The sequence below is a fragment of the Mytilus edulis genome, chromosome 2 (assembly GCF_963676685.1).
Source record: "Mytilus edulis chromosome 2, xbMytEdul2.2, whole genome shotgun sequence".
Lineage (NCBI taxonomy): Eukaryota > Metazoa > Mollusca > Bivalvia > Mytilida > Mytilidae > Mytilus > Mytilus edulis.
The window spans coordinates 56,104,895-56,121,209 of record NC_092345.1 but is presented as its reverse complement, the minus strand read 5'-3'; the positions used below and the strand labels follow the sequence as shown (position 1 = coordinate 56,121,209).

General features: G+C 31.7%; 1 protein-coding gene across 2 annotated transcripts; it reads left to right on the top strand.

Moving 5' to 3' along the window:
* On the top strand, nt 1-15,790 carry LOC139510609 (C1q-related factor-like). Of its 2 annotated transcripts, XM_071297159.1 has the most exons (4): nt 1-257; nt 13,023-13,296; nt 13,740-13,948; nt 15,346-15,790. In XM_071297159.1, the coding sequence occupies exons 2-4, from the start codon at nt 13,035-13,037 to the stop codon at nt 15,553-15,555; spliced, it is 681 nt and encodes a 226-aa protein (XP_071153260.1). In that variant the 5' UTR covers nt 1-257; nt 13,023-13,034; the 3' UTR covers nt 15,556-15,790. The 2 variants fall into 2 exon arrangements, 1 of the variants encoding a protein (XP_071153260.1); XR_011661934.1 differs by lacking the exons at nt 1-257; nt 13,023-13,296; nt 13,740-13,948 and adding an exon at nt 13,630-13,739 and having other exon boundaries at nt 15,346-15,472.
* The last annotated feature ends 525 nt before the right edge of the window (nt 15,791-16,315 follow it).

The following is a 16,315-nucleotide window of genomic DNA, read 5'->3' as shown; positions in this document are numbered from 1 at the left end:
TTGGATTCTTTCTTAAGTAATATATCTCGTTATAAACTAGAGTACACTCAATGTCGCAGAAATATCGGAAGTTTGTCTTTTGACGAATTGAGCTCGTATCCATGTTCCAAAAGCAATCAATGACTATTTGTGACAATTTATTGCATCTCTGTGGAAGAATCATTAAGGTTACTAAAAAGTTAGAATAGAAAACTGCTCCCAGAACTTACATTATATGATGATTCTGGCAGATAAAATTATTTGATAACTTATTTCAGGTAAGTAAATTTATTTAAAATATTATTTTTTAATATTTATAAAGAAAATAATATCGTATATTTTGAAATTATTTAAACTTATATTCAATTCCTCAATTAAAATTAAAATGCTTATAATTTCCTACGAAAAAAATATCCTGGAATGTTGGGATTTTTCGTTTTCTTTTCTCTGTTCTATGGTTTTACTATAAAAATTTAGAACTTATTAAAAAGCAACTAGGGCTTAAACTGCCTTAGGCTAAGTTAACATTAAACGGAATTGGCTATTGTTTCGGGTCTTTTTTGCTCTTCAAACGTTTTGGTTCTAATACATTCTTGGCTTTCAAATATTCGGTTTTGAGCGTTTCTGATGTAAGTAAATTCAGCATAGTTTTCGGAATCATGGAATTTAAAAGTGTTGTTTTCGTTTTTTCATTTACGTTTTTTCTTCATTTGTCCCTTTTATGTGCTTTATTAGTTTCTTTTATTTAGGCCAAGGGGTCATTTTTACTTATTTATTAACCAAATTATTAATTGAAAAATGAATTAACGCTATTTTTCATTATCATTTCTTTTCTTAAATAAAACATTTAAAATACTTGACAAAGTAGCACTTAAGATAAAATATTGTCGCTTCAGTTCATGCAAATGATACCCACAATAAATGACGAATAAATAATTCCTTTAAAATAATCACTAGCCAATTTTACTACGTGTCTGTTACTGCAAGCATCTTTTCCTGGAATTGAACAGATAGCGTAATAGACCAGACTCCGTCAAAACATATTAGACAACTTTGACAGATTTTGTTAACAATTTTGTCTGCGAATTGACATTCTGATTTCTGATAATACTTTTGTTAACTGAACGAAAATAAAACACAAACCACTAACTTGTCATCGATTTGAAAAGGGTACAACATGTATAAAATGTTTTTTCAAACATGTTAATTGAATGAGAAACGCGATTAGGACATTCACACTTTCTGACTACTTTATAGTTTCACAAAAGGGGGGTATTTAAAATAGAATGGTTTTTAAAGTAGAACAATACAACATTCGTATTCACTATTTCTTGATAATATGAAGAGTGTTGCATTTTTTTGTGCATAATTGATGTATGATATTTGTATAACAGAGTATATATAGATAGTGTGCTTATCCTGGCATTGTTATATTTTTTTAGAAAGAATTGAAAGCAAGTGACGTGTAAATTTTTAGCAAGTAATGCTTTATGCAAAATGTGAAGGTATCTTGCGTTCACTTTATCTAACAAAATAGAAGCATTCACTTCTATAGTATTTTTCGTATATAACTAGTCAGTGCTTTCTGAATTTGTTTTGTCGATGTAAAAAAAAAGGTTTGTCTTTTGTTACATGAAATTTGCAGCAAATATTGAAATCCAAATCTTGCACACAAAAAGAAAATCTAAAACTCTTTTAGGTATTGATAAAAAAGGCACTTTATATTTGTAAATTTTTGCGTGGTTTGTAATGCATTCATAGCATGAGACACCTGCCCTTTTGGAGTTAAAATGATTTCTCTAAGTTTTCGTTTTATTACCTTAAATAAATCGCTTTAATTTATATTTGTTATTTGAACATCGATATGTTACTGTTGTATCTGGTACATACTTGACAAATAGAATAAGCTTGAATTCATACATCTATAATGAGTTTATTTATATCCAATACAACAATGGAATTATTATTTAAGGAATGACTGTAATATTTTTTCTGTCTATGAAAAAATAACATGAAAAATTTGGTGCACACTGAATAACGCGCGTAGCGGGTTATTTACAGTGTGAACCACATATTTTATGTTATTTCGAATAGAATGAAAAAAAATTACAGTCATTTCTTATAATTTAATTCTAAATTCCATTTTAAACCGTAGAAAACCATGAATAAACGTTGATGACGTCACGGTCACATGACTAAATTATGTCTATGGGCTCATAACAAAATAACGTCAGCCAATCAGAAGACGCGTTACATCCAAAATTAAATTATTTAAAGATGTTTTAAAAAATAAATTGACTACTCATGATGGTCTCAATCGGTGGGACATGACTTACCTTTTTCTTGGGTATTTGATATGATGGATACTTTAATGAAGTTTTGGTGAAATAAACATAAAAACATGCATATAATGCTTACGTTATTAGAAAAAAATATATCGATTTTGTAAAATGATGATAAATAAATAGGAAATTGATCAAAACATAAAGTCAAAGACATGCAATATTAAAACAAATATGCCAACAAATCTGTAATAGTCGACAAAACTAAATTATTATTATTATTATTATTATTATTATTATACAGTATTTATAACAGCGCATTGTATAATATTAAGATTACCCTAAGCGCTTTACAATATATTTCCATATACATAATATAAGTATTAACAATAAAATATAAAAGCCCATGTTTAAAACTTTTAAAACAAAAAGATTTGAAAAATTAGCATTGATAAAACAATACAATTCATATAAAATGGGCATGATAAATTAAGGAGATATTGAATCGGTACCAATAAAAGTAAGTAAAAACTTCAAAATATTTGCTAAAAAAAATCTAAAATAACCAATAAAAGTATACCAAGTTAAAAATTCGAAAAAAAGTAGTAGCTTAAAAATTCAAAAATTACAATGATGTAGAAATATTTTAAGAACCATTAGTATGAAATTCAAAACAGTGTAGCTGTGGCCATTGATTGACACATTAAAATCATTCATTGACTGGGACAATTTAGGTGAACGTTTGTATGTAACGACCAATGCTCACTATGTACTTTTTAAAGACACTTAAACTATGGGGTCACCAAAGGTTCTCAACACCTAAATAAAGTAATTCGAAAAATTAATCAGAAATAACACGATATTTTGATTTATATCAATTATATAAATCAAAACACAAAGGTTATTCCTGATTAATTTTTCGAATTATTTTATAATTAAAGGCGTTAGGAAACCTTTGTTGACCCCACAGTTTAAATGTCTATCGTAGGTACGTCATGAACAGTGGTTGTTACAGACAAACGTTCACGTAAATTGTCCCAGTCAATGGATGATTTTGATGGGTCAATCAATGGCCACAGCTACACTGTTTTGAATTTCATACTAAAAGCATGTCTGAATAAATGAGTTTTCAAATTTTTCTTAAAAACGTTCACACAATGGATGTTTCGTAGATCACTTGGTAGATCATTCCACAGAACGGCTGCTGCTTTGTCGAATCTTCTGTCCCCATATGTTTCAGTTCTTAAATGAATAACATAGGACACAGAGATGTTGTTGAAGTATGCCAGCAACCAAGAAAAAAGTGTAGAATGCCTAAATTGACTAATAAGTTCAGTTGCCAGAAAAATATTTGCAAGATCTGCAGCAAGTTCAAGATTTAATTTGCTGGTGCCAAATGTGATTGCGAATTGAGTTGTCAAATATGATGTAACATGTGTCTACAAGTTCAGTTGAAAATAATGAAGTTGGTGTGAAAAATAAACTGAAGATAGTAAATAGAAACTCATCGAAAATAACTTGTTATTTTGTACGCTCGAATCGAAGTTAAAGATCATTTAGGGCCAAACATTCTGTAAGGTTTGCCAAATATATCTAGGGTAATTAATTACTGGGTTAGAAAATCCTAAACTTAAAAAAAATGGTAAACAGTTAACTTATTTATATGACAGTACCAATGCATGATAAGTCATAACACATAATTGCTGACTATATAGTTGGTGATACTCTTGGGGATGAAACTTCCGCCAGCAGTGACATCGATCTAGTAGCTGTAAAAGTTACTCGTCAAAGACTCCATCTTATACCATCTCATAATACTGTGAGCCAGACGGGGGTTTTGTCGTCAAAACAATCAACACTGATGTTCAAATCGGAAAAGTTTAATAGCCAAATAAAATACGAAGAGTATTAAGGGACGAAATCTCCAAAAGGTTTTGCCAAATACAGGTCAAGTAACCCATACCTGTGATAGAAAATCCTTATCGTTTCAAATTTTGTAAATGATTAACATAAAGATATGACAATATCATTTACAATTCATATCAACATAATAAGTGCTGTTTATACTCTCTGGGATAAAACATCCATCAGCAGTGACATTGACCAAGTGGATGAAAAGGGAATTCATTAAAAATTCCAGCTTAAAATTTTGTACGCCAGACGGGCGTTTTGTCTACTAAAAACTCATCAGTGTTGCTAAAATAAAAATAAAAAGTAGGACAAATTAGGTATATAGTAGTTAAGTAATCCATTTCTGGGGTAGACAATCATTAATTTTTCGAATACTTCAAAATTTTGAAAACAAAACCTTTAAATAGACTTATTAAGAAGGGATATAGTTACGATACTGTCAGGTCATTAAAGATTGCATATTTTGGCGTTAATGTTGATTCACTTATAGGGTCTTTGCATCGGAACTAAACACATTTATTCAAAAACCAGTTGTTGGCATGACATGGGTTATGTTCTTCTCATATATGTTATGATGGTATGATACTAAACCCCTAACGGGAAGGATGGTGCCTATTATTCATATTATAAAATCATAATCTTTCAATCAGTTTAATTGAAGTCTGGAGCTGGCATGTCAGTTAACTGCTAGTAGTCTGTTGTTATTTATGTATTATTGTCATTTTGTTTATTTTCTTTGGTTACATCTTCTGACATCAGACTCGGACTTCTCTTGAACTGAATTTTAAATGTGCGTATTGTTATGCGTTTACTTTTCTACATTGGCTAGAGGTATAGGGGAGGGTTGAGATCTTATAAACATGTTTAACCCCGCCGCATTTTTGCGCCTGTCCCAAGTCAGGAGCCTCTGGCCTTTGTTAATCTTGTGTTATTTTAATTTTAGTTTCTTGTGTACAATTTGAAAATTAGTATGGCGTTCATTATCACTGAACTAGTATATATATTTGTTTAGGGGGCAGCTGAAGGACGCCTCCGGGTGCGGGAATTTCTCGCTACATTGAAGACCTGTTGGTGACCTTCTGCTGTTGTTTTTTCTATGGTCGGGTTGTTGTCTCTTTGACACATTCCCTATTTCCATTCTCAATTTTAGTTATGTAAACACATCGTGCTGACTAGTTGGCTGGTCATATCATCTCGGGGACGTAACTTCTATCTGCAGTGGAATAAAGACAACATAAAATTTACCAGAAACATGAATGTAAATTGCGTGGAAGGCTAGTTAACGCGAATAATTTTTGTAAGAAGACAAACGCCATACGCTATTTCTATTTACGTTCTCGGTATTCGGATAGCGCAAACCACTTCTTACATATTTTCTTTTACAATGTGCGAGCTTTAGATAATCTAGTGTGATTTCTTGAACATCATAACATTTTGTGATAACCTGTTGACCAAATATATTTCATTGGTACATTTTTTCTTACTTTCGACTACATGATTTAAAAAAAAGTAATGGTATGAGACACTATCCGCGATCACTAGTTCGATGGAAATAATAAAATGGTAACCGAGTTGTCATATAGACATACAACAATACTCTAAACTGATAGATTAAATGTATCCCTATATTTACTAGAATTGTAAATTGCATCAAAGATTAAAAATACCATCAAATCAAATTACTTAAGGACTAGTCAGAAAAAGACAATGTTATCTCATAGTTACTTGGATCATTTGAAAACTTTATGGGTTGTATAGATCAATAATAATTCAACGCCTCGTTGCGCACGCTTTGTGTAATGCACTAGCATTAAAGTGTAGACCAACATAATATTTGAAGTCTAAATTTTCCTAGTTGTTAAAATAATTTCTCAAAAAGGTAAATTGAGAGGTTTGTTAAATGTTAATAGTTGTTGATTTTTTGGTTGTTGCACATGTATCAACATTCTGTATGTTCAATTTAAGGGGGATTACTGATGATCATTAATTAGATTATATAAAACCAACAAAAGAAAATTGTCTGAAAAGCGTTTGCTGATGCCAATAAAAGAGGGACGAAAGATACCAAAGGGACAGTCAAACTCATAAATCTAAAACAAACTGACAACGCCATGGCTAAAAATGAAAAAGACAAACAGAAAAACAATAGTACACATGACACAACATAGAAAACTAAAGAATAAACAACACGAACCCCACCAAAAAATAGGGATGATCAATAAAGTGTTTGGTTTGTACTTTATTCATACTTTCCAGTCAGTTAAAAGTGAGGAATTGAGTTGAATTTGTTTGCACCTTTTTATTTTTTATCATCTTTGATGAAGGCAAAATCTATTATATACAATGTTAACAGTAATGTTTGTTTTATAATTGCCTTCTGTGATATTGATAGATTGTTTTCAAAAGTAGGGTTAGATAGTTTACAATCTGTTAGGAAATTTTGAAAGTTTTCAACTGACAAAGAAAATAAGTTTATTCCTGTCCGATCGTCCGTCAGTTTTGATCTAGAGGTTTAGCGCTATAAAACCAGGTTTAATCCACCATTTTCTACATTTGAAAATGCCTGTACCAAGTCAGGAATATGACAGTTGTTGTCCATTCGTTTTTTATGTGTTTTGTCATTTTAATTTTGCCATGATTAGGGACTTTCCGATTTGATTTTCCTCTGAGTTCAGTATTTTTGTGATTTCACTTTTAACATGTCTCATTGTTAAACGGGTTAATGCTGACTATTATTATAAATTTATACCAATTAATTTTGAAAACGCCATGATTTTGATTTTATTCCGTGAGATTTTGATTTTGTTTCAGTAAAATTTTGATTTCATTAAGTTTTGTACAAAAAGAAAGTTGTCAACATTTAGTGTTAGTTTTTGTAAAATTTTCAAAATACGACACGTAGCTCATCTACTAATATTGTTTTGCTGTTATCAACCTATGTTTTTCAACATAAGGCTTGGAATGAATAGTAAAGGGTTCACTTTAAATTCTGAATTGTATCAAAATGTGTTGCAATAAGAATTATAATAATTTGAAGCTATACAAGATACATCAGGTACTTTGGTTATATCAACTTAACTGGACTCGGTACTTATACATCCCGTCATTTGGTTATTGTACTACGGTACATTTTAGTTTTCTTTTCTTTCTGTTTTGCTAATGTGATTTGTCAATATGCCTTTCTGTTTTTCGTTGTTAACATATTTGTTTGTTTTTATAGTGATAAAGATTATAACTCAATATTGACTGCTGTATTCCTATTTTTGACATGTTTACCTATTATGTCTGTTTGTTTTGTTCACACATCGTTGTCATTATAATGGAATTTTTTTTGCGATGCCATACAAGTGAGAGGTTTAGCTAGCTATAAATAAAATGCCTGTACCAAGTCTAAAATACGACAGTTGCTATCCATTCATTTGATGTGTTTGAACTTCTGTTTTTTTGCCATTTGCTAAAGGAACTTTCCGTTTAGAATTTTCCTCGGAGTTCGGTATTTTTGTTATTTATTTTTTTCGCCATTTTCAGAATACTTGAACAGATAAATAATAGTTGCGGATATTAACACGATTCAATCTCGAGTTCATAAACAACTCAATTTTGGATTTAAATGATCAGTTATATTCAATATTTTGTCAAATACTCTGATTTTGATACTAAGACAACATACTTGAAATTAAGTCTCGTCTCTAAAAGAATATAAGAGACTTATAATCTTTTTACCTGAGAGGGAGGGCTGGCAATTTTTAAATCATATATTTGAAATGTTCCTCAGCTTAAAAACATTTTTTTTTATCCCCCCTCTGTTATCAAAACATGCCAACATCTTAACATGGAAGACACTTACCTTCGACACACATGATATGTAGGATATACTTTACTTGGAAGATTTAAAATTCACAAATATTTCATTAGAGATAATATTGATTCACGCACTTATAATTCATATAAAAAAATCGAACCCCCATATTCACTAAAAGAAAAAAAAAACTGGAAACACCTCTTCTTTTTGACTCGCACCACCCCCTCCAGGTAAAAAATTAAAAGTACCTAATCATACAATTGTTCGCTTCACAAGTAATGACCGACATCATAATTTCTATTTAGTCCTGATTTTAGTGACGATCATAGTTTTGTATAGGAACACGCAATTCCATTGATTGCAGCTTAACCTCTTGTTAAATCGCATATTTTGAACCATTGGAACACTTTTCAATTATTCCTATTTTCGTTGTTGTTGTTTCTTATTCTATATACTATTCCCGAATAATTTCTCCTTTGAATACTTATACTTAATATTTCATGTTTGTCTTTTGACTTACTAATAATTGGTTTCAAATCTACTTTACTTAAAAAAATCAGCTGAATTTTGTGAACATGACAGCAAATTTGAAAGAACTGACACCTGAAACACACTACTTACACTGTTAATTCTCTTCAATGTCGCTTAAGGACAAACAAGTGTTTTTGAACTTCAGAAGACGTGGATATTAATAGCTGCATTGTTCGCGAGAACAAACAACGTTGTCCACTTGTAGAAATTGTTTTTAAGCAGATCTGTACCTCAACGCTTTCGTGAATGTCGTCTTAATCTAAAGATTGAGTGATGAATAGCAACAAGGGCGAACGAATGCATTAATATTCTAAACGGTTATTGATCAAATAATTGTTTCTCAAGGAGGAGAACTAAAATGATTTTGGTTTTAATGAAAATAGGTTAAACAATCGTTCGTAATTCTCTTTCGAGTGTTCTGAAGATGAAATACAAAATTACATGAATGTGTTATTCGCTTATAGAAGCAATCCAGTACGACAAATTGCTTGACTCTGGGAATAAGGAAACAAATCTTGTATTTAGATTCAAACAGATTGAGTTTTCAATTATTGAATCGTTCCGTTAGAGGATATTTTTTTTCCAAATTTTAGAAAACGCATTTGACTACTAGTATAACGGGTATTCATTTGTTTTGAATAGCATATTTAGTATATAAGTTACTTTTATAGAGAGAAATATATGTTTAAGAAAATATCTTTCGACTGACTAACTTCATGAATTTATCATTCAAATTTAAGTTTAACCATATGTATGTTGCAACTCACACGAGTGTACGGTCGCGTACCACTGCTATCCTCTGTGTTGTGTCGGTGTTCATAACTCACACGAGTGTAAGGTCGCGTACCACTGCTATCCTCTGTGTTGTGTTGGTGTCCCTCACACGAGTGTAAGGTCGCATACGACTGCTATCCTCTGTGTTGTGTTGGTGTCCATAACCAGTAATCTAAACTCTATACTACGCTCCCATTGATATAAATTCAACTAAATTTGAATCGGGGGTTGATTCCTTGCAGTAAGTAAGTCAATATATAGGCCTTGTATTGGATAAAAGTACATATCAAAAACGTGAATTTCATTTATGAATATTTACAGAATATTCATCTATTGAATACAAATGATCATCATACTATTATGAAATATTTCATACCCCGATGTATATTTCTAACATTAAAATATCAATATTTTTTAAAAGTTTAAGCACCAATAGATCAGTTTAGACTCAAACGACAAGATCATGTGCTGAAAATATGTAATATTATGTAAAGGAGGTTAAAATAATTGTCTGATTCTTTTTTTGTTTGACTTATGTCCAGTGGTAAATATTTTATGCATGTTGTGGACAATAATTCTCATTATGATATCAATTAATATATAAGGTATTTCCAGTAATAGATCTTGTCCGGGATAAGGTCTGGGATATTTGGAACGTCACTAGAAAAGCGAAGGTACATAGTAACAGACATTGAGCATAGCAACAGTCTACATATACGGGTACATCAAATAGTCGATGCAAGGGTTCTTTAACGTGGAATTAGTGTGACTCTGTACACGAAGCGTCGGATTTAACAACTTCATTCTGATCAGACGCTGCTGTGAATTGAAAAATATCTAGCACAGCAAAAACGAACGACCTTCTTTGGTTTTATATTGCCAGCATTGGAATGCGCGTTTTGCATTTTTTTGTCGTTTTATAAATTAAAAGATTGTATTAAAGATTAGAACTATATTGAAATCATGTTATTTTTATCTAATAAAATACTGTTATATAGAAACACAGAAATTCTTGGTGAGTGTTTGTTTGGTGAAGAGATAGCGTTTGCACTATGTCCATGTATCTAAATAGGTGTCATAAATGTGTTCAACGAGAAAAAAAAATGTATGAATGCGGTCAAAGGAATTTTTGTTCGATAAACAAAAAGTCGAATGTAATAAAAGTATTGAGACATCAATTCTCAGTATTTAATAAACTAAATGTCGGTTTTGATGGTTATGTAATTAAGCCTTACTACACTCGATAAACCAAGTGTCGGTATGATAATAATGTAATGCAGTTTCAGTAATCTATAATAAATCAAATGTCAATTTTGAGAAAAAATGTTATGGAGTCTCGATGATCAATAAACTTGCTTGGTGTAATAATCAAGTCATTTAGCCACTGCGCTCGACCAAACAAATGCTGATTCCAAAAATTATGTCATGCACCGAATGTTGAGTGTGATAATAATGTCAAGCACAGAATGTCGAGTGTGATAATAATGTCATTGAACAACTGTGATCAACCGATTTGATAGTATTTCTCTTCTAATTTTGCAATTCCTACAGGCCTGAAAATTCGGTCTGTTTTTGGCATTTTGTCGATATGAAAATTATCTGTTTTCCCGACTTTGATGTATCTTACATGGATTAACGATAGAAGCTTTTATCGGTCATTATGAAAACAACTATTCTACATTTAAATAATAACGCATTCATTAGATAAACGCAAACAACTTAGGACGATTAAGTGCTTGAAATATTACATATCTGTCACATGCTGATGATTTTATGTTACCTTCTAGATGTATTTTAGTTATTTTTGTCGTAGGATTGCTGCCTTTGGTTACATATAACCCACATCTTCTTTAACTCACACCCATATCTTCGAATTTAAGCAAAGTTATTTTGATAACTATTTGTTACAGACTACTCATTAGTACGATTGTTTTAAAGGATCTTATTATATGTATTCACTTGTTAACATATATTTGATCATGGAAGCATGATAATATTTATCAGATTTGACATATTCAGTTTTGAATTGCAAAACAAAAAATGTTAAATTCAAATTTCCCAGTCTTTTGTTATTCGTTGTAGTTGTTGCTGAACTGGTTCTAAAATCATTATTAATACGTATACTGTGTATATACAACCAGAATATGTGCAAATGCCAATATTAATGTATTTAGAGAGACAGTCATTCTTTCTTTGAATATATAGGCAGCAATACACGGAATGGTTATAAAAAATATTCTTACTAAACAAATGTTTCGACGATCTATTATCCACCAGGATTTGAAATGTTTATCTTTGAGAGTTCCTTGTGAAGGTAAAGCCAAAAAAGCGCGTTGGACAATTGATATTGATAGCTTTTACTGTTTTCATTTTGTTTACAGAAGTGTATTTGGTTTTCTTTAAAGTTTCGTATTACATGTATATCTATAAATATGATTAACCGCTATAACTGCCATTTTCCCTTTTAACCATGATTTTCTTTAATGTCCAGTACAGTATATATAGAAGAGCACCTGGTTACAAAAATGAACATATTTGTGTTTCAGTTTTTGTTTTGTACACAAAACCGGTCTTTTTTTTTTTATCTCGTTTGAATTGTTTTACATTTGTAATCTTGGGTCCTTTTATAGCTTGGTATGAGGTATTGGTTTTGCTCATTGCTGAATGACGTACAGTGACATAAAGTGTTAACTTTTATGTTATGTGGTTACTAGTGGAAAGTAGTATCATCTGCAAGCAAACCACATCTTCTTATTTATAATTACAGATTTTAAGCGATGTCAAAGCGACCGCACTGTATGGGTGATCCACAATTTAAATACACTTGTGTTAAGTGGTATTATATGGTATAAATAAGTAGCCATATTGAGACGGATTGTGATTGAATGTAGTGTAGACGAATGAGATTCATTTAAGCAAATGAGGATATGGCAGAAATACAAAATCTTAAATATACTACGGCAAACACTAGAAACTCGCTTTATGTTCTTGATCTAAGACATGCCCATTGACATGTTAAAATAGTTTTTGAATAACCACACATCTCTAACATGAATTATCTCCACCAACACTTCGCCAAGTGGAAAACCCACATTAAACATGCACTTCATACATTGTGCATAGTAATACCAATAGTTAAAAAAGTAACTGATAAACTACGCAGTAGAGTACCAAAATATCGTACAACACTAATTATAATAATGTCTTAAAGAAGTCTCAGATCTGAATAAATTGAGATGGAATGTAACTCACCCAACTGCAAAGTATCCAAGTGTACTTTATCTGTTGAAAATAAACATTTAGTGGCTGATATATGATAATGATTAGACAACTATTTAGCAGGCCAAACTACGACATTCGACAATGAACAAAAACTCGGTCTCGGTTCCAAATAAAAATAGGATCCGCTAAAATGGCTAGATACTCTTTCTCTTACCCGAAATATCAAGGATTGGTTATTCTATTTGACGAAATAGTGGTATTAATGCGGCGACCAGTCTATAAAGCGAGGAAGTAACTTAAGTCAACTTGAAGCATTAGATATTATAATGGTTACCATTTTCAATGCACTATTTATTCGACAATGTATTTGGTTAAGGTTTTCATATTTGAAAATAGTCCTATTAAGTTTTGATCTGGGACATAATATATTGACAATACTATAAACAGATTTTGATTGATAAGAGCAACTACATTGTATGTTCGTTTATTATTCATTCTTGCTTCTTTATTTACATTTTCAGTCATTGATTCCCATGGAGTTTACACAGTTGGTGTATATATGTATACTGACGCTTGTAACAGTTACCTCCCCTAGAAGAATTCGGAATCGCAAAGGATTGAGGGATAAATTTACAGACAGTAACCAAGGGACATGCGAACTGGAGATTTCATGCAAAGGAAATGTACACTCTCCTGTGCGTCTACCAATCAAAGGCCCTCGAGGTCCACCCGGAGTTCCCGGTGAAAAAGGATCCAATGGTTTGCCTGGTAGCCCGGGGGTACCTGGAAAGCCAGGTTTGTCACTTACTACAGATGTATCTTTGTAATTTTGTAATAATACTTCTTTATAACTATCATGATCTTGTGTTTCACCGTCGTCCTGAACATGCATGAAATATTTGCCACTGCACGTTAAGCCACCAACAATCAATCATATTGTATTTCAAATATAAGGTCTGCTAACACAGACATATATCGCGGGAGTTGGAAGGGATGCGTACGTTGATAATGGTAGTTGATTTCTTATTAAAAAAAATCGCTGCAAAGATCAATTCAAGGGAAATAACACGTGTATACCTTAGTAATAAGTTGAAAATAGTTTTAGATTTACCTCCCATACATCGACATATATACTAATACTAGTTGTCACAATTTGCCGTAACACTAAAAGTATATGTATGTCATTGAAACATTTCCATTAGTGTTTTCAGGTGATGAAATATTAATTTTCTTTTCAGGTAAGTCTGCATCTCGTACACCAAAAATATCATTCTTCGTCGGACTGAGTAAAAACCATGGTCCTAAAAAGACCAGTGAGGAACTTAAATATGACAGAGTTATAACAAATGATGGACTTGCGTACGATATTATGACTGGACGTTTTACAGCTCCTGTGAATGGGACTTACCATTTCACGGTTGTCGTTGCAGCACAAGGAAGGCATAAGGTACATGGCAAAAAGGATACATTTATTCCATGACACTGATTATTTTTATGATCAAAAGACCACAAAGCTAATATTTTTTTGTGTTTTTTTTTTTTTTTGTATTATCGTTGGTTCCGATATTTGTTTAATTCTTACATGCTTTGACACCAAACCTCCATTACTACAATAAAATTGAGAATGGAAATAGGGAATACGTCAAAGAGACAACAACCCGACCAAAGAGCAGATACATGTAACAGCCGAAGGCCACAAATGGGTCTTCAATGCTGCGAAAAAATCCCACTCCCGGAGGCGTGTTTTAGCTGGCCCCTAAACAAAAATATATACTAATTTAGAGATAATATATAAGAAACTAAAATCAAAAGTCTTACAAGACTAACAAAGGCCAGAGGCTGCTGACTTCGGACAGGCGTAAACATGCGGCGGGGTTAAGCCTGTTTTTTTTTATATTATTTTTTGTGTTTGATATTTTCTTTAAAGTTTTCCGTAACCAACCAAGACCATAATCTAACGGAAAGGGAAAACGAGATGAAAAGGACCATTTTGAAATGCATTAGAGTGACACTATCTTAAAGTTTAATAAAAATTAAGCAACAAAATGTCTTCCAGAAGTTCCTAGCATGAATGATATGTGTTCACATTTATGAATTAATATCATGTGATATTTTGAAAATTACCCACATTCTTTAATATCATTTTCATCTTAAATCTTAGAAAACGAAAAGATATCAAGAGGGCAACCTAAAACAATTAATCAAAAGAAGCATATCCAGCATTTTCGCTGGATATTCTTCGTTGGAGGAAAAGACAGAACAGAACAATACATTTGAACAGAAAAGCCAAACACTATAGATAAAAGACAGAAAATAACCATTACATAAATGATTAAAAAGTATATTGTTTAAAATTGAGAAAATTCCAGGGTCGACTAAGGGTTCAGAAAAGATGAATATTTTCTACTGCAAGAACCTTGTCAAGTTGCTAATAACATTTTCATAACAAAAACGGAAAGTCATATTCGGTGATAATGCACGAACGAGCGAAGCAGAGCATAAGTATTATGTCAACAAAAATATTCCCAGTTAGTAATAAAGCAAGACAAAATGATGGACGTAAAAGTTCAGAAGCGATTAATTCCATTTACTCAAAGGAAATCTTTGTTCGGTAGATCCGTTGTAAACAACAAATCCCCTTAAATGATATCATGATGGAAAATAGCTCCGAATAAGGTGTTTGGGAAATATATGCACCTTCAAATGGCGAAATGTTTACGGTGGGAAAAGATACGGTATCTATTTTGAAGTACAATCTTTATTTGTTTATTAAAGAGACATTATTTTATTATCCAATAAATCTAATGATTTTAGAATAAAGAATTTGAAATTCCACAATTTCAGGCTGCTGTGATGCTGATGGCCGAAGGTCACATGATCATTACAGTGTGGGCGGACAGTCGACCGATATGGGCAACAGCATCAAACACCGCAATAATCCATCTCAACCAAGGGCAGCAAGTTTGGCAAGTCCTACAAAAGGCGTCAGCACTCAGTGGTTATATGTATTCGAGTTTCTCTGGTTTTATCTTGTATCAAGACGATAATGATTAAAATTCAATCTATATTTATTGAACGATGAAGATAAAGTTTTAAATCCAAATGACCTTAAATGAAATTAAATTTGGTATTTGAATTCATCATTATAGCAATTGTACTGAAAAACACTAAATATGCACAAAAGAGATATGAAATGTAGAATTTTTGAAATCATTTTTGCAAATAATAGACTAGGCTAGTTTGTGTTAGTTCTGCATTGTGTTACATTAAAGTATGTTGTGGTACATTTCCACTTCTTATTAAAAAGTATTGCCCCATAAAGGTATCAACCAAGAAATCAACTGCATTAAAACACAATGTATCTTGATATAAAAACATATACATATGCATATCAGCGCAGTCTGTGTTGTAATTACATTCGCTGACTTTAAAATTTTAGAACTAAAGAAGTTCAAACTGCATTGTGCTTACCATTTTGGATGCAAACATGAAAGAACCGGTCTCTCTTGTAATTACTTAACCTGCATAAATTTTGAAGTGGTAGAATCATACAGGTTTAAATAGCGTAATGCTATACATTTTGGATGCATATCTACGCAGTACTTATCTGTTTTAATCGTTACATTTGAAATGTTATAAATTAATAGCACTGCGATTTCAACTTAGGCATACCTTAAATAGCAGTGGAAATACTGTATTTAAGGTTTTCGTAAGTTTAAATCGCAGTGCTAATAATTTTTAATTCATATTAAGTAGACAGTCTTTTTCGTAATTACTAATACCTTCGTCAACTTTAAAATTTTAGAATTACACA

Bases quoted from the DNA above. Each gene is read 5' to 3' on its own strand.
- LOC139510609 (XM_071297159.1), top strand. From the start codon at position 13,035: ATGGAGTTTACACAGTTGGTGTATATATGTATACTGACGCTTGTAACA. The intron at 13,297-13,739 runs GTTTGTCACTTA...TTTTCTTTTCAG, and splicing joins GGGGGTACCTGGAAAGCCAG to GTAAGTCTGCATCTCGTACA. The intron at 13,949-15,345 runs GTACATGGCAAA...CCACAATTTCAG, and splicing joins CAGCACAAGGAAGGCATAAG to GCTGCTGTGATGCTGATGGC.